Source organism: Tripterygium wilfordii, chromosome 3 (genome assembly GCF_013401445.1).
Source record: "Tripterygium wilfordii isolate XIE 37 chromosome 3, ASM1340144v1, whole genome shotgun sequence".
NCBI classification, from domain to species: Eukaryota; Viridiplantae; Streptophyta; class Magnoliopsida; order Celastrales; family Celastraceae; genus Tripterygium; species Tripterygium wilfordii.
Genome location: NC_052234.1, coordinates 10572256 through 10591008, shown reverse-complemented (window position 1 = coordinate 10591008; position 18753 = coordinate 10572256). Strand labels below are relative to the sequence as shown.

At 36.6% G+C, this 18753-nt stretch overlaps 5 protein-coding genes across 13 annotated transcripts in view; 1 reads left to right on the top strand and 4 right to left on the bottom strand.

Annotated features, from left to right (window-relative positions):
- Positions 1-632, bottom strand: part of LOC119995429 (protein SHOOT GRAVITROPISM 6) — a 35643-nt gene extending 35011 nt beyond the window's left edge. For 3 of the 9 annotated variants that reach the window (XM_038841926.1, XM_038841927.1, XM_038841928.1), the window contains exons 1-2: positions 199-629; positions 31-121 (exon numbers count right to left, since the gene is read on the bottom strand). In XM_038841926.1, the coding sequence (XP_038697854.1) occupies positions 31-121; positions 199-244 (137 nt within the window). In that variant the 5' untranslated portion in view covers positions 245-629. Of the gene's footprint in view, positions 1-30; positions 122-198 lie in introns of all 9 variants that reach the window. The other 6 variants (XR_005467673.1, XM_038841933.1, XM_038841930.1 and 3 more) reach the window with 3 other exon arrangements.
- A 2213-nt stretch (positions 633-2845) lies between these two features.
- LOC119995051 (histone H2B.3-like) lies at positions 2846-3481 on the bottom strand. The gene has a single exon (XM_038841413.1). It carries the CDS (start codon positions 3387-3389, stop codon positions 2961-2963), a length of 429 nt encoding a protein of 142 aa, XP_038697341.1. The 5' UTR covers positions 3390-3481; the 3' UTR covers positions 2846-2960.
- A 593-nt stretch (positions 3482-4074) lies between these two features.
- On the bottom strand, positions 4075-8442 carry LOC119989426. The gene is made up of 9 exons (XM_038834937.1): positions 8009-8442; positions 6850-7075; positions 6593-6740; positions 6324-6412; positions 6154-6196; positions 5653-5709; positions 5450-5543; positions 4402-4496; positions 4075-4305 (listed from the first exon to the last, which is right to left on the bottom strand). Exons 1-9 carry the CDS (start codon positions 8139-8141, stop codon positions 4210-4212), a joined length of 981 nt encoding a protein of 326 aa, XP_038690865.1. The 5' UTR covers positions 8142-8442; the 3' UTR covers positions 4075-4209.
- A 1654-nt stretch (positions 8443-10096) lies between these two features.
- Positions 10097-10867, bottom strand: LOC119995481 (thaumatin-like protein 1). The gene has a single exon (XM_038841994.1). It carries the CDS (start codon positions 10865-10867, stop codon positions 10097-10099), a length of 771 nt encoding a protein of 256 aa, XP_038697922.1.
- A 1123-nt stretch (positions 10868-11990) lies between these two features.
- LOC119989663 (expansin-A9-like) lies at positions 11991-13226 on the top strand. Its single transcript, XM_038835328.1, has 3 exons — positions 11991-12212; positions 12355-12673; positions 12767-13226. The coding sequence occupies exons 1-3, from the start codon at positions 12023-12025 to the stop codon at positions 13074-13076; spliced, it is 819 nt and encodes a 272-aa protein (XP_038691256.1). The 5' UTR covers positions 11991-12022; the 3' UTR covers positions 13077-13226.
- The last annotated feature ends 5527 nt before the right edge of the window (positions 13227-18753 follow it).

The window sequence follows — 18753 nt, the reverse complement described above, 5'->3', positions numbered from 1 at the left end:
CACGGCGAGCGAGAGAAAGAGAGATAATACAGGGGAGCGATGCCCTCGAGAGAGGACATTGAGGCTTCTCTGACGAGTGGAGAATCATCAGCGAGCGATGAGACCAGAACCTGCACCGCCTCTGCAGAGATCATGGACAATGACAACATCAATGGAAATAAACAAAAATTGAGAACTGGAAGCGGTAACTAAGTTTACCTGCCGCGGGAATTGAATTTGTAGGGCTTGAAGAAGAAGAAGCCATGGGAACGGAATTAGAATCGGGAGAATAAATGGTCGGATAGCCAAACACCTATTTAGGAATCCTTCAGGCGTTAGGAAATTCAACGTGAATTCATAGTCCGGTAGGTTTCCAACGGATCTATTTTCCGCAAACACCTAATTAGGAATCCTTCAGGCGTTAGGAAATTCAACGCGAATTCATAGTCCGGTAGGTTTCCAACGGATCTATTTAACGCAAACACCTAATTAGGAATCCTTCAGGCGTTAGGAAATTCAACGCCAATTCATAGTCCGGTAGGTTTCCAACGGATCTATTTTCCGCATCAATACTTGAAATCTTCAATTATTCTTCCTTGTAGAAGCAATGCTACAGCCTGGGTCGTCAGTCTTCCAGAACAACTGAAAAGCGCTGTCTGCTTTTTCTTAATATTTTTTAAAAAAAAATATATTTCGCTATATCTATGTCACCAAAGCAACCGCCTTTTTAAAGGACAAAGTCCTGGCCCCACTCATACCATGAGACCAAAAGCGGTGACGTTTAATTTATTTTAAAAAAAAATAATTATTATTATCATCATAAGAATATATGTGCATGGTAGTTACATGAAAACTCATTGTACAATTTTTTTTTAATAGGGAGAAAAGTCATTATGCCATGAATGTGTTTTTTTTTTTATGCGATGAATGTTAACAATTAAGATTAGCTGGGTATTCAGGACACTGAGTTCTATCTGTAAAGTCTGTAACCTCAATCTACTCTAGGCAAAAATACGCATTTCCTCCTTGAACTATACCCCGAATTTCAATTTTGTCCATAAACTTTTTTTGGTCCTAAAATCGTCCTCGAACTATCCAAAAGTATCAGTTTCATCCTTGAAGTCTGATTGACACTGGAAAAAACCAACGTGGTGTCTAGTTGGCATACCGAAAAAATCTCAATTGACAAACTTTGTTAAATCACAAATTTTTGTCCTTAAACTATCAAAATGTAACACTTTTGGTCCCTAAACTATAAAAAACATAAACAAATTATCCACGTCCATACACAAATCATACTAACAACTTTATTAGAATATCCAAAATCATAATCAGAAGGCAACAATAACAAGGTTCAGTACGTATCCATTACAAAACATAGAAACATTACAAGATCATCCAAATATCAAGGTTCCAAAAGACAATACTAAACATTACAAGATGTATATCACTCATTTGTTGGTAGACTCTTGAGTGTTTGTGGCCGTAGTAGACCCTGATACATTGTCAAAGATCCGCATACTGGAGCTGTTGCTGCTTTCGAAGGACCTAAAACCATGGACCCTTCCACAACAAAACAGGAATAACATCTTTGTTTTAGTATTAACTCTTCATCTCATGCAAATGTAACATGTTGGCCATCTTCTGTTATGCTACCCTTTTTCAGGCATCAAGGTCTACTACGACCACAAACACCCAAGAGTATGCCAACAAATGAGTGATATGCATTTTGTAATGTTTAGTATTGCCTTTTGAAACCTTGATATTTGGATGATCTTGTAATGTTTCTATGTTTTGTAATGGATATGTACTGAACCTTGATATTGTTGCCTTCTGATTATGATTTTGGATATTCTAATCAAGTTGTTAGTATGATTTGTGTATGGATGTGGATAATTTGTTTACGTTTTTTATAGTTCAGGGACCAAAAGTGTTACATTTTGATAGTTTAAGGACAAAAAGTTGTGATTTAACACAATTTGCCAACTGGGATTTTTTCGGTATGCCAACTAGGCGCCACATTGGCTTTTTCCGATGTCAATCAAACTTCAGGGACGAAACTGATACTTTTGGATAGTTCGATGATGATTTTAGAATCAAAAAAAGTTTAGGGATAAAATTGAAACCCGGGGCATAATTCAGGGAACAAATGCGTATTTTTGCCGTCTATTAATATAGGCATCCATTCTATATGATTCATTAATTGTAAAAACCTCTTGTTTTTAATGGCAGCTCAACAATCGCTTTGTAATTTCTAGGCTAATTTTAAATCCAACCCTGACTGACTATCACATCCCACACAACAATGACGGATACTTTAGACCGGACAGCCATATGAATAAGTGGAACCAAAACTCTCCGATGTGAATTGTAAGGCCTACGAAACCAAATAATCATATAACCAACCAACTATTACCAAGTTGTTTTAAAACCTCACATGCTAAATAAACAGTAATCGAATAGGGGTCCATCCGTTCATATATTTTTGAAGCCAATAAATTATAAGAAACATTTTTTGTTGATTATAAAATAAATGTTGTAGCCATCAATACATCTCTTGCATTAAAAAATACTCCTTAACCCCGAAAAGAAAGGGTTTGAAACTTTAAACATCATTGTTGGCAAAAGTCGTTAAAAGAAATTATTTCAAAATTAAAATTTTATGTGCCCCTTTTCTCGGTTAGAATAGATAAAAGTTGATTTCACATAAAATTTAGGATTTAATATTCTATATTTAATTAAAAATAATAATTATATGTTTGCGGTTAACACTTCCAAATTAATCAGAGCAGTTCACGACGAACTTAAAAATGTTTGAATTCCATCATTCATCCCCAAATTTTTATCAAAATTAGAGATCTAGAGAGAAGCTAAAAACAAAGCAATTGTTTCTATTGATTGCCCATTAATGTTGGAATTACAAGCAAAAACCAGACCAGTAACGATGACCTAAGACAATTAGCAGGAAAAGGGGGAAATCATTAAGAACTGGTAAACTTAGTGACAGCCTTCGTACCCTCGGACACTGCGTGCTTGGCGAGCTCCCCAGGTAAAACCAACCTCACAGCGGTCTGGATCTCCCTCGAAGTAATCGTGGGCTTCTTGTTGTATCTCGCGAGACGAGATGATTCCTGAGCCAATTTCTCGAAAATATCGTTAATGAAGCTGTTCATTATACCCATGGCCTTGCTCGAGATCCCGATGTCAGGATGCACCTGCTTGAGGACCTTGAATATGTAGATTTTGTAAGTCTCTACGCTCTTCTTCGACCGCTTCTTCTTCTTGTCTCCGGCCGCGGACGCATCCTTCGGCAGTTTTTTCTCTGCTCGCGGCTTCTTCTCGGCCGCCGCAGGGGATTTCTCGGCGGCCGGTTTCTTCTCGGCAGGCTTTTTATCAGCTTTGGGAGCCATTTTTGCGAAGCAAGAAATTCGAAAGACGTGAGAGATCGAATTAAAGCGACGAAGGGCTCTGCTTTGAGTACGGGATAAGTTATGGAAATTGCGGTTGGGGTTTGGATTATATAGATAAAGAGCACTTTGATGTGATTGGTTGAATTTTGAAGAGCGCGGATCGAGGGGTCGTTGCCGTTCGTTTGGAAGAGATAAAATCGACGGCTGGATCTACCTTTATAGCACTTTGATTGTGAATGGTCGAATTTTGAAGGACGCGGATCGAGGGGTCGACGCCGTTCGTTTTGAATAGATAAAATGGACGGTTAGATCTACGTTTATAATTAAGCGGGAGGGCCGGGTTCATGCGAAATTGAGAATTTTGTCTATTTACCGCGCACAGGAAACGAAGGTGGGCTGGGCTGGGCTGGGCTTGGCCCACAGGTTCTGAAAAGCCCAGCCTGCAGTATACATATGGGGGTAGCTTTAGTCACACTCCGATGTTTTCTAAAGACACCCCGTCAACTGATTTTTACAAGGGATGATCAACTTAGATTGGGGTGTCTTTAGAAAAAACCGGGATGTGACTAAAGTTACCCTACATATGGATATCCTGTCATATACAAGTAGAATGTTGTGCTCTTATCCCTATCATTATGTCGAAATAGGTAACAGAGATAAGTTGTGAATGTACAATAAAAAAAAGTTACTGCAAAAGCCATTGTCTCATTTACGTGTAAAATAACCAAGGAATTAGCTATTCACAGTCATTACATTAAGAATAATTTTATGAGCAAAAAGGATCTCAACCTTTGAGATTTCTATAACATTAGGAAGTGAGTTAAAAAGGAGAACCTAGCGGAGCTGCCAAGCCAAGGTGTCTCATTATCTTGAAACGGCGAACTTTCTTAGCAGATCTACATGGTAAAGCCACCTCCTACAAAATAATGTTGGAATAGTATGAGACAAGAAATTCACAAGTGATGAGCAGCTTAGCTAAACAAAAAAGAAGAAAAGATGGGAGAGAACTAACATCAAAGTGAATCTTGGGCTTTCTTTCCCTTTTTTCCCTCACTTTCTTCGGCAAATCGCCCTCTACTTTGCCCGAATTTGATGAAACTGACTTACCTGTTCAACAAATAAGCTCCTATCATTATATTTATCAATAATAAAAAAAAGGACTAGTTCCACAAACACCGGAAATATTAGCTCTTTTTGGCCTTTCAGATTTCAGGTACAAGGATTCCGATTTGTTCTCTTCTCCAAATGAGCATATATGACAATCAAAATTCAGAGGCCAGAATTGCAATTGCCAATGGCAATACTGGAAGTCTGAACCATTCACTGTTGGGCATTATTTATGCTTCTCTTTTCTGGGGAGTGAAGGTTGTCTAGTAGCAAGAGCTTGATCATGGTTTGAAGATCAAGTAAGTGGCTGGACCTAGGCAACATATACAAAATCTGGGAGTTCGACATTTTCACAAGAAATGATTGATCAGAGACCTTTAGTGCTTTCAAATAAAAAGAAACATTGCCAATTTGCAATGCCTCCTCTTTCATGGATAAGGATACTAATAAAGTCTCCCAAGTCCAGAATCCATATAGAATGCCATAGAGCACTTAATTATTTCATGCTCATTCAAATTTAGCAGGTGAAGAACCCTTATCCATGATTCCATGGGCACTCAAATATCAATTGCATGTCTACTGCCCCATAAAATGTGAAGTAACTAATGTCAAGCTCAACCCAATGTTGACATCTTCTAAAAGAGAGAATACTGACTTCACATCTGTGACTTCTTGGGGAAAGCTGTAGTTACATGGTTTCCTAAATGCCACGTGAGATGCACAAAGAAATATATTTCCTTGATGCCAAAGATATCCACATGGCACAAACTAAAAGCTTCCATGTATAGAAGAACAAATTTTGTGTTGGTTCATTGACTTGACTAAACAAACATTATTCCACTAAATTTTTCTTTTTTCCCATTTTGTGATTTCTCATTTTGGGTTTCAGGATTCTAAAATCTCTGGCGGGAGATAAATTGAATCTCACAAGATAAAAACTTAATTATACATACGAGATGACTGGTCTTGCTGAAGCAAGCAATTCGACCCATCAGGTTTGAATAGCAACTGTCTTTGGCAAAGTAAATGCTCCTTCTTCTTTAATGCCTGGAATAGGTCACAAAAACAGAAAGACAGTGTATTTGTTATTGAGTTTCTGTATTAATATATCGAAAATAACTGTATGGAATGCATTCTCAATAGATATTGGAAATACTTGTTCCAAACCATCTTGAAAATTTTCCATATGGTTGCAGCTCCTTTCTTCAAAGGACTGAAAAAACAGAGACCATGAACAAAATGTCAGACATTAAATTGGCAGTTATCAGACTATTGATTAATAAGTCAAGGCAAACCAGTAAAGCAAACGGTTGTATTGGTCTTCAAAAGCTTTATATATACAGTTAAACTCCTTAACAATTAATTTGTACTACACCGGTTGCAATAATCGGTCCCAATCACAATGAACAGATAATGCCAATGGAATTCGAGGGGAACCCATCAACTCCTTCCCTCTCTTTAATATGATAGCCCTACATGGTTCTAGTAAATTGCCATTACTTACAAGCTACTAAAGACAAAAGGTTTGGGGCCGTTGTGATGTTCTCACTCAAAACAAAAGGCCGAATGAGCTATTTGTTTGTGGCTCTGTGCTAAGGACTCAGAAAGTTAATATAGTAGGCCATTAATAGAGAAGCAGGCTACTGCCTATACTCACCTTCTCGAGCGGTGAAAGATCTTTTTCTGGATCAACCCAAGCACTGAAAAGTAATTCATTGATACTTCAGCTCGTACAACATTAGGACCAAATGACCGCCAAAATTTCTCACAGCTATGGGGAGAGGGAAGGGGGAAGAAACAGCAACAGTAAGAGGAGTTGGCGTCTACCTCTCATGCTTTCCATAAAATTGCACCAAAACATGCCCTGAGATGCCTTCTGTTTCTGAACCAGCTGAAGTGGATTCTCCTTCAACAATCTGAAAACGTCAATAAAAAGTTTATGAACCAAGTTGTACACCCAATAACTTCAGCAAGAAAAAGAGATACTCATTACATGAGAGATTTGAATGTATATATGAAGATAAATGCCTGAGAAAAGAAAAATTTTATCAAAAAATACTTATGTTGAGTAATTACAAAAGGTAGTAGTAACCTACTTCAGCAGGCCACCACATTTGGCAAGCTGTTTTAGCCCATACGACATTTCCAGGGGTCATGCAAACTCCACCGTTTCCTTTAACTTGTGACTCCGTAGAGGCAAAATTCAATATCCTCGAAGTATCAGTCTTTTGTTTAATGAGATCCCTACAAAATTAAGATAATAGGAAAGAAAGAGTCATTGGAATCCAAAACCCTAAAATCAACAGCATAACAAATGGCCATGGTCATGTAGGGCCATAACTACAGGACAAACCTCTGACTGCAAGAGTTTAAGAGCACATCTTGAGCAACTGATTCAACTTTAGTCGCCGGCACTTCTAATAAACTTGTAGATAATCCAAATTTTTCATCTTGAAAATTTCCATGTAGAGCAAGATGGAGCTGATGAAATGATTTTCCTTCATGTTTCTTGTCATCCGTACTAGTTAAGGTGATATTCGAGGATCGATGGCTATCACAGGATGACCCCGGCAAGGATTCTGTGGATAAATGTTCAAAGAGGAACCATTTAGGGTATCAAGCAATATTTGCTTACTTGTCAAAAACTTAACTACAAAGTATTCCATGTAGGAGCTGCAACAATCAAATAGATTTTTTATATAGTGGCAGCCAAGTCAGACAGGTTAGACAAAAATTTTGGGACAAAAATTTATAAACTACAGAAACTGTTGTTGGATTGTGGAGCTAACAACCTTTGAGAAGTCTACAGAGGAGAACTATCTGAAAACTTCAAGAGGCAGTTTCTGCCTCTCTCATATGAAGGAACACATTAGGCATATAACCAATGCATTTGGGTAAACTAGCATAAAACATTTCACCCACTTATTCCAACAACTGAGAAACATTATGAATACTTTGGATTGCCAGATCTTTCGTTGGGCAAACTTGTGTCCTGTAAATAAAAATCAAACTTAACATGCACCAAATTCAATTTGATTACTTGTAGCACTAGCATTATCAGCTAGATTATAATGCATATCAAAGGGAATCCAATTTGTACTAAATCCTTTAACATCGCATTTGGATCAATGCACAAGTGTATGTTACCACAGACAATAAATCAAGTTCAAAAACCCATTCAATTTATGGATTCTCTACAAGTCCTATTTCACAGTTCAATTAGATGAATTGATTAAGTTAACAATTAGAGTAACAAGATTTGACAAAGAAGAACAAATCATAGTACTTGCAATAAATTAATACTCACAAGCAGTAAGTTCAAAATCTTAGACATAAGACCATGCAATACCACAAAGATCAGCCAGTTACACACATCTCATCCACAAAATTGGAAGAATCCTCAACAGGACGCTAAGTAACCGATCAAATCAAATTGATCCCACACCAAACATATGAATCTGAAATCATGTAATATCAACATGAATAACGCATAGAAAAGAGAGATCAAAAACCTGAAGAGGGCAACGAAGAAGAAGGAGAGTAATAAGAGAAGAGAGAAAAGTCGGTGCGGCGTTTGGGAGCGGGACTCCTCCGCTGCTGGCGGTATTTAGGTATGTTGTCAACGAATTTCCTTTGCTTCGCCATTGTTCCGAATCCTGAATCGCGGGACCTCCACAGAAAATGTCTCACATAAAACTGGAGACAAAAAAGAGCCCTAAACAGGGGAATGAAAGCCGGCAGCAGGCATTGACAATTTAACGATTTGGGTCTGCAATGGGCCACCTGTCATTGGCTACGCCTACTCTTCTATTAACGAAATTAACTGAATTTTTCTATATTGCTTTTATTGGATTATTATTGAAACAGCGTGCTACTCTTCTCTTCCACGTAGTCTTTAACAAGCATCCTATGGGTTGCGAGATGCAGTGGGTTTGATGCACCCACCACTAATGGTGGTTGGCTTTAAGCACCCAGTTGAATGAGACTCGACACTCTCTTCACCAATTGTGGTCGAGTGGCGAGTTGATTGTCATTGAACTGTTACTGGGTAATTGTGATGAAGCCAATTGTGCATAGAATGTCACAGTAACTGCAAACTTGTGAAGCCAATCGGTCGGTCTCTCTATTAATCCTGCTAAATTTATTCAAGAAAGAAACTTGAAAGGCGGTAATGTATGATGGCATAATTGACAGCAACAGAATCATGGGTTGGGTTGGGTTGGGTTGGTTACCTACTTCGCCCGGCCCAGAATTTAGCTAATTTATTGGAGATCCGCAAGGACCGCAACTTAGATGTTAGAACCCAGAGCGGCCCATTTAGCTAATTTATTGGCCCAAGCATTAGACTGGCTGCTTATTTTACGAGCTGACCAAGATTGGACTGATAGGAGATAGATAAGATATGAGAGTCCGATATCAGGGGAGCTATAATCCAATCCTGAATTAATGGGCCGACAGCTCGAACCCTATTGTGGGCGCGGGCCCGCCAGTGCAGTTAGGATCCCTGGCCAAATCGGTTAATTGCAGTTTTTTTTTTTTTGCCTTTTCTGGTAAAGTGTGAAGGTGGCAGAGTAAGCAGCTGCACAATCAAGACGCCATACAAATTAAAATTTAAATGAATGCAATAATAATAATAAAGTAGAGAGAAAATTAATGTTTTTTTGGTTAATTAACTGACATTTGTGGGTGTTTGTATTTATAGGAAGTTTAGAAGTATAGAGACAGGAAATTTTAATACAAGATATTTTTTAAATAAAATCCAGTGCCTTTTTTTTGTGGGGAAAATTTAATGTCTTTTTAATTAGGTGATTATGCGTATATGTACACGTTTGAAATGCACGGAATTTTGACTTTGAGTTTTTTGATGTATGACTAGAGGCACATAATTATGTACAGCGAAAATCTTCTAGTATGATTGAAATGTCACATCTTGTGTGAAATTTGACCGAGAGATTCGTTTCAATATACTACTAGTTCAACCCTATTTTTGACAAATTCCATTGTTTAGAGCTTCAAATGGACCTTTTAATATTTTAGGGATATTTTCATAATTTTGTGTTCTTCATTGCTTTAGAATTGTAACCGACCCTAATGGTCATTTTTTTATTTTGAAAAAATATATCAAAAACCTGAAAAAAAATTCTCTCAAATTTGGTGGATTTTAGTATTTATTTCCTTGATTAAACGTTGGTTTAATATTGTTCATTGTTCCGCCTACCTCGTATCAAAAAAATGAAGGAACTGAAGGACGATATTCGTTCATTTGAGAATTGATAATTGTTCATCATTGGAATCTAAATTCACAATTATCGAGTTGTGCGTTCCTCATGCATCCACAATATTCCACACTCCTTGACATAGATTTTCGTTAACCTTAATGATTTTGTTTTTGTAACATGTGTATGAATTGATTGCGTAAAACCTAATTCCACAAACTACAAACACATGTATATATCATATGGAATTTATATTAATCAGTACAATCCAAGTTCAAGAACATGAAAAATATTTCATTTATTATTTCTTCATCTCCTTCATCATAAAAATCCAAAAAATAAAAAAAACAAATAAAAGTCGCAAATATTGCTTCCTACAGCAAATCAATGAAAATTTTTAGGACAGAAGGTGATAGCATAGTTAGCAGTACCACCAACGCAGGTATAAGTGCTAGTAGGGTCATCATAAGCATAACTATAAGCCTCAGGACACTTTCCCTTAAAATACAGAGAATAATGGGAAGGATGGCAAGTCCGCGGTGAACCATACGCCCCAGTGCAACAATATTGCGGTTTATTAAAAGCAGTGCAAGCACTCTTGCAAGCAATTACACCTCCACCATGGCCTCTAACAGCCAATTCCGGTGGACACCCCGCATTCACGTCCGCACCACAGCTTGTTGACACGCACGGACCACCACTCGGTTTGGTCCCGCCTCGTGGACTGATCGAAACTGGCACGTTAAAGCCGTCGACGAGACTTATATCGTAGAAATCCGTACCCCCTTTTTCCGCCAGGAAGACTTCCGCTAGCGATGTTGGTGGAATTCCACCAGCACCGTTGCATGTGACTTGTCCCGAGGCACAGTCTCCTGTGGCGCAAACTAACCTTCCAGTGGCGTCAGTGGTGCAGCCGGTTCGGCCCCAGAAACGACCGGACCATGACACTGTGATGTCAATGGTTTTTGATGCTTTGGAGAGTAATTCGAAGCCGGTGGTAGTTATCTGAGGCTTTCCACCACCGGTTAGGATTCCTGGCCAAACTGTGAACGGACAATTGTTCTTGATCGTGAACGTTGCTGCATAAGCCCCTGCAGACTGGAAGAGAATGGCCAATAATATTGCTAGTGGAAGGATTACTGTTTGAGATTCCATAGCTAAAGAAGAACTAGTTGTGACCGCTTAATTTGATGTGAATTCTTGTTGAAGTGAAGTGATATTTATGGATGATGTTTGGTTTGGATTATCTTATCCAGCAATTATTGATAATAATTCCTAAACTGTCAACGAATTAATTAATTGCCCAAAATAACAATATGCTTCTAAACCAAAAAAAAAAAAAAGGGAAAATTTTTTCCTTTCCGTAATAGTTTTCATGGATTGGGAAGAAATGGTAAGAAAGAACCTACAGTCCTACACAACCTAAGAATGATGTTGGATGATCTTATCCAACAAATTAATAATTTTTAAACTGTCGACGAATAAATTAACTTCCCAAAATAACTATATGATTCAAATCAAAATAAAAAAAGAAGAATCTACCTTTCCGTAATAGTTTCATGTATGAGTTGCTGGAGTATTTTTCCTGATTTGTATTAAATAGATCCCTTCTTTTTCCTCTTTTTTAATGTCTTATAAATTGCGCCCTTTGGGCCTCCCCCTTAAAAGGCCTATTAAGAGGGAGAAGGGCTTGCCTCTATAAGGCAGCCATCCTCACATGTTTTAACCGATGTGGGACATTTTAGTCCAATACCCCCTCGCACTCGTGAACTGGGTATCTATGCCCAAGGCTCAACGAGTGGACTTTTTTTCGAGGAAGGGTGCACAACGGCCCTGCTCCGATACCATCTTATAAATGGGCCCTTTGGGCCTCCCCCTTAAAAGGCCTATTAAGAGGGAGAAGGGCTTGCCTCTATAAGGCAGCCATCCTCACTTGTTTTAACCTATGTGGGACATTTTAGTCCAATATAATGAGAAAGGATATATGTAAAAAGTTCATGATTTATCCGCTGTCGCAGACTAAAATGCATCGTGGTGAAAGGAGGAAATTAATGCTCCAAAAATAGGATGAATGATCCGTTCAAAATGAAAGGCAATGAGAAAATGGCGAACCCTTCAAATCACCTAAATACTTGGATCCTAAAAAAATCTTCTGACCTATAACTTGCATAACAAACTACCAGAAATCTTGTGCTATATATTCGCGCAGCCTTACAAGAATATAGCATTAACATTGCTATTATAAGAGAGGGGAAAGAAAAATATCAAAGGCAGGCATTGCCATATTGCTTTCTGAATCAAAAGAACATCATGGCTTCGCCTTTGTATGCCATCTCTGTAACTTTGATGCTTCTTGTTGTTCTATTGCCTGATTGTCATGCAACAGGTCTACCCCCTCACAAACCTGCAGCTGTTCCTAAGCATCACAGACCCAAGTTCAAACCCGGACCCTGGACGCGTGCTAAGGCTACCTTCTATGAAGGCGGCTCTGGAACATTTGGTATGAAATGGTGATATATATATAGTTCATGTTCACATTAGCTAATTGCCTATTAATCATATTTGAAAAGAAGCATCAGCATCTTCCCCTTTGGATTCCATGTTTTCTGTTTATGGGAAAATGTTGAATGTTGTTTATATAGGAGGAGCATGTGGTTATGAAGATGTGGTGAAGCAAGGCTATGGCTTAAGCACAGCAGCATTGAGCACAGCGCTGTTCAACAATGGGCAAGCTTGTGGTGCTTGTTATGAAATCAAATGTGTGGATGATCCTAAATGGTGCAAGCCAGGCAATCCATCTCTCATTGTTACAGGGACTAACCTTTGCCCCCCAAATTACAATCTACCAAATGACAATGGAGGCTGGTGCAACCCTCCCCAAGAACATTTCGACATAGCCAAGCCAGTCTTCGAACAAATTGCTGGCTGCACTGCCGGCATTGTTCCAGTTCAATATCGCAGGTATTACACTCTTTAACTTCTCCTATTTCTTTAACCAAACCTTTTCATTATCATGATCAAGACATTGTTGACATAACTGGGTTTTTATTGCAGGGTTCCATGCCAGAAGCAAGGAGGAATCAGGTTTACCATAACTGGGAATCCGTATTTCAACCTAGTGCTTGTGTCAAATGTTGGAGGAGCAGGAGATGTAGTGAGTGTGCAAGTGAAGGGCAATAAGAAGGTGAAATGGACGGCAATGAAGCGCAACTGGGGTCAGAAGTGGCAAACTGATGCCATGCTGGTTGGAGAGTCCTTGACGTTCAGGGTTCGAGCTAGCGATGGCAGATACTCTACCTCATGGCATGTTGCCCCCAAGAACTGGCAACTCGGTCAGACTTTCGAGGGCAAGAACTTCAAGTAGATTATTACCTAATTAGCTCCTAATTAGGCTGTGCAGCTTCCCATCAACTTATCCCTGTCTCTCTAATCTAATGTTTGCTAGTAATGTAAAAGGCAATGGCTATATACTGAAGCCTGCTGTCCTTAATTTTAATGCTGTATAAAACTTTTAATAACCATAACTGGTTCCTAATTCCCTCACATACCATAGAGAAAATCCAGCAATCTCATCAGTTATTTTTCCAATACTGTGACAATGTTATATACTTTACAGCCATAAGAAAGAGGATGTATAAACAAAACTGCAGGCTTCAATGAATCTGCAAAACAATAAAGAAACCATACGGTAAATTTTGTACAATAAGGATGAAGATCAAGTTTATTGTCTTTTTGGTTTTGGCCAAGGAAGATATATTTCGAACTCTTTAATAAATAATGATCAAGTTAGATAAAGATTCTTTAGTTCGGATCTTTCTGGTAAAAATCAAATTAAGATTACTGACTAAAAAGGATATACTTGGAGCCATTCTTCATGCATTCTTTGCTTTGTCACATACTACTTCAGTACTCCATCTCTCCCCCATGCTTGTTCTGCTTGATGTTCCTTGTATATCCGTTTGCCGCAATCCTTGCACCGTTACTTCCCCAAAACAAATAAGCATGGTCCTGGTCCGAAACGGCCCAATATGTTTATAGTTGAAATCGAACATTGAATACACATATATCTAACTCAATCAATTGTTAACTGAGTTATCTCTCGTTTCGTTGGTATATCCTCGTTGTCTTAATTCTTGAATATCAAACTAATGTTGTCTTAAGAAGTTTTTATATATAACTAAGAAGCCCAATATGAGATAACATAAATAACTGAGCCCAATAGAAAACTGAGCGGGCCCAAAGTTGTAATATTTCAGGATACAAAAGGGGAACACTAAGATGATTGACATATACAGGACGGCACACCCACTAGATGTGGATTCGAGTCCTCCCCTCCCCCAAATCCCTTTGTATAAAAAAAAGGGTTAATCTTATGAAGTTGTTTTATATATATATATATATATATATATATATATATATATTTCATGATACAAAAGGCGTACCTAACTTAGCACGAACGTTGATCTTATTAAGTCGTTACATATGTAAGTTAGTTGGTCATTGTATTATTTTATTCATCATGCATCGATCCTCACATTGAGACTGCTATGTTCTTTATCGTGTCCAATTCGGATTACACATCAATTGTACTTGAGTATCTTATCCATTTAGATTTTATAGACTAATTTACACGTATCTCAAATCTCCCAGTTAAACCACCTAAACGTGTACTCTATACTATATTATCACATATTGGACTACTATTCCTTTTCCAGTGACCGGCTTATTAAAAGAGTAAAAGGATGTAATGGGCAAATTTTTTTTGAAGTAATGGAAGAGGATAAGTTAGGATAATAGATGACTCTTTTGCTCAATCAGTACTATAAGCAATATTGCTGAATATGTTTGCACTCAAATTGTATGGATTCGAGAGGTTTTGAATTCAATTTTCATTGGGAACAATATTCTTGTGATCATGCGTTGGGTTTTGACAACCTATAATGTTATCAAGTGAGAATCTTCTGTATACGCGGGTCTGATAGCTTAAATTTAGGGTCATATTGAATGTTAAAATGACAAATTTTTGTATAATATCATTATCGGTTATAAATAAATAAATAAAAATCACTATACAATAACGTGGTGGTCTGGCTAGATATCCATCTATATCTTGCAGTGCATGCCCGATCATTATCGCAATTTTTAAGAAACCAAAACCAGCTGACCAAATTATCATATTCGAAGCATCTAGAGACGTCTAATGATGATGCATGCATGTGGTTTTTTTTATTTATTTAGGGAAAACCAACCGATATTCATTCATTTATATACCAATTCTAAAAATAAAAATAAAAAAATCCCCTTATAAGTTGGATAAACTATGTATGCATTTAGTGCAAGAAAATAAATTTAACCATCGAAAAAATTTTATTTTCAATTATTTATGTCGCTCAAATATCAATCTCATTAAAATATATTATTTTGCCAGATCAACTGCCATAAACTGACTGACACCAGCCTGCCATATATGCAGTAACTTATGGCCTGACCTTTTGGTTAGACATGGCACATGACATGCATGGACAGTATCATTTTCTTTGGGACGACAAACTAGACAATGAAATCGTTGAATTAGCTGAATCAGATGATCAATATGCATATGCATAAACTTCGAAACCAAAATAGTCGGCCCTTATATGGCTCCAATCACTATATATCTTACGATCAGATCGATCGCATATATATATATATCTCATTGGGTTTGCATATTTTTCTGCATTTAGAGGCAAAATGACAAACCTTACGAACGTCATGATGCTTAATCGAGACAAATAACAACCATCGTGAGGGTAGAATTGTAGAAACTCTCGACTACGACTACGTGGGCCATGCCAGAAAGAGCCAAAAAAAAAGAAAAAAACTATTTTAGGCGGACAATTATACGTTGCATTGTGAAGAATCTTGAATTCCACTCTATCCATGATGAGAGGCGCAATGAGAAAGAAACAAAAAAGAAAAGCAGAAAAAGTCGTCGTGTAAACAATGATATTTTTCACAATGTGAGCTCACTAGACTAGACAGATCGACCACCACGTTATTTAAAAAAACTAACATCAATTTATAAGAGGTAAATTGAAAAGAATAATACCATTGGTCGGGTGCCGGCACTAGACAGCCAAGATAATTGAAAACTGACAAGCCAACTCAAACTAATTAATTTAATTACCGACCACCTTAATTTTCATATATAATCATGATTACTCATTATATATAACCCACAATCATTGTCATATCATCAATCATGCAAGCCTTTTATCCAAAAATTTTAGGTCCGCTACATGAATATATATACTAATAAAAATAAATATGGTTTTGGTCCCAATCTCACCTGTCATTCTGATATAAGCAACCGACCCATTATATATTATATATATATATATAAAAGCCACATTCGCATGTGCTTGAAGAGCATATTATGATCATTAAGTGGCACCTACAAAACTGACAATCACAATTGTTAGGTCCTTGAATGTCATGAACCAAAACATATATATATATATATATCTTTTAGTGCTAGATAACTACTAGTGCACTTTTTGCTGGAACCACTGGATAGGGTTTGTAGGTGTTTGTCTCAGCGGGGAAGAAGTGTTGGACTGGGGTTAGCGAACTTGTTACACCAAACTGCCACATATGGCTAGCATATATATACATGATCTAGCTTAGCGTTGTCTTTCTGTCTTTGTAGGTTGAATTTTTTGGTTTCTTTTCTTTTTTTCCCTGTTAGGGACTTTTCCTTTTTCGTCCTTCCGTCTCAATATTGGCCACGACATCCCTCACTAAATCAATAGAAGTAGAAAAAGATAGAACAATTGCGCCTGCCAGATTAGATAAAGATTTTGTTGTCCAGCCGTTACTAGGTCGGCAGGAGATGAATTGATCAACGTGTCATGTACAAACACAGAAACATTAGATTTCAAGTCATCTTCCTGTTAATCAGCGTGCGAAACCAGGACATAATATGAAGGGGTCGTCACTCGTCAGGAACAAACATATGATTTTATCTATTGTATCATGTAATATAAATTTACACGATGTATGATGTCCAAAGAAAATGAAAAAAGAGATAAACAGACAGAGAAATATGATCGACAAATGTACATAGTGATTAATATATGTCAAATACAATCTTATTTGAGCTATTGTATGAATTTAACATGATAAAAAATAAAAGTAAATTAGTACCTTTTTAGTTAGATTTAATTGTTTAAGTACCATCTTAACTCAACAATAATTGATATCCAAAATATTTAATATATCATATCATGCATTGGATGGGTTAACGACTAGTTTAATAAAATTAAAAAAAAAAACCTTCTCAGCAGGGGCCTGGGAATAGTAGCTAGATAATATTCAACTCTTGGTCATATGAACATAAATTCAAAGTTAGGCACCTAAATAAGCACCTTTTGATACTATTTTTATTAGTTTTTCGTAACATATATATTAAATTACATATTGTATAAAAATGGAATCCATACTGCTAAATAAATTATTGGCCATGCAAGGAATCTTTCCAAGCACGCATGTGTATCATATATAGTACTATCCCCCATGAATATTTAACTAAGACGAGCGACGTTGTCAATTTGTCATTAATATTAATTGATTATTTAGTTATTTTTGCATCATCCAAATATTAAATAATAATTTTATGTTTATATATTATCAAGTTGGCTTCAAATTGATTAGCTGTCAATTATGCTTCGGTTAAAGTGATCACTATAATTTGGCAAGTTGAGGGGTTTAACATATGATAGGATAAGGCAAATGGCGTAACAATTAATTATGAATATAAAACGAAAACTTATATTGGTTAATCGTTGTATATTCATTAGCTAACCCTTTTTCTTAACAAAAAATGACATCATACAAGTTTGTCATTTGAACATATAATATGAGCCTAAAGTCAATTCGTCAAAGCCCGCGTGGGCATAAATTTCTCACTTGATAATATGTTAAGTTGGACCAAAACCAACGCTCACTATATTCTAATTAGATTACTACTATTTCTAAAAAAATTAGATTACCACTAAAATATGATAATTCCATTGACTAGTATCAGCACCACGTCATACTTCATTTGTCTTCTATGTATATGGCTCATTACTATTACGACTATTAACTTCAATTTCTTGGTAACTTCTTTGGATGTTTACAGCTCCTCATAATTACAAACTTAAGTTTACAAATTGCTCAATAGCTTAAAAAATATGAATAAAATGCAAACATAAAAATCCTGATTTAGACCTTATAAATTTAATTAGATATGAAGTATACGTAAATGACATGTATTGATGACTTATCATGTCCATTCATTTAGACCTTATTTAATATCGCATAACTAAATCACCAAACCAATACAAAATTCATAGGTAAGTGTAACATTGTTAACCACTTGGGTGATATATAACCTAGTTAGTGAATCTCTTTGGGACTAAATCGTATACACTCAAGAGGTTCTGAGTTCGATTCCTACTAGGAGTAATATCCTTATGACCACGCTATGAGATTTGACCCAACTTACACTGTCGCCAAGTGAGAAACTTCTTTGCGTATAGGTCTAATAGTAAGAGGTTAGATCTATATCGAATGTTCAAAAGACAAATTTCGATAAAGTTATTAAAACATGTAACATTTTCCTTTTACACATTAATTTATAAAATATTATTTTTGGGAAAACGGACAAAGTGCACAAATAATTAATCTAAAAAGTTTATTAAAAACTCAACTTCTTTAGCTTTCTTCCAGAGAAGAGAAGGTATACTTTTGAGTTTATAAAAATTTTCATCATTAACTTACATGATATGCTTTTTGCTTAAATTAACCTACGAAAAAAGTGATAAAGGTTAAGAGAAGGACTGAACTATACAACGGTGTCGTTTAGCTGAAGAGATTCTTCTACTTTCCAAATTCTAGACATATATGTTTGTAGCTATATATGATTAATATACAAATATATATATATATATATATATATATATATATGTTTATGTTTATATATGCCAAATTTTTTGTTGATATCGATGTAGCAAATGCAT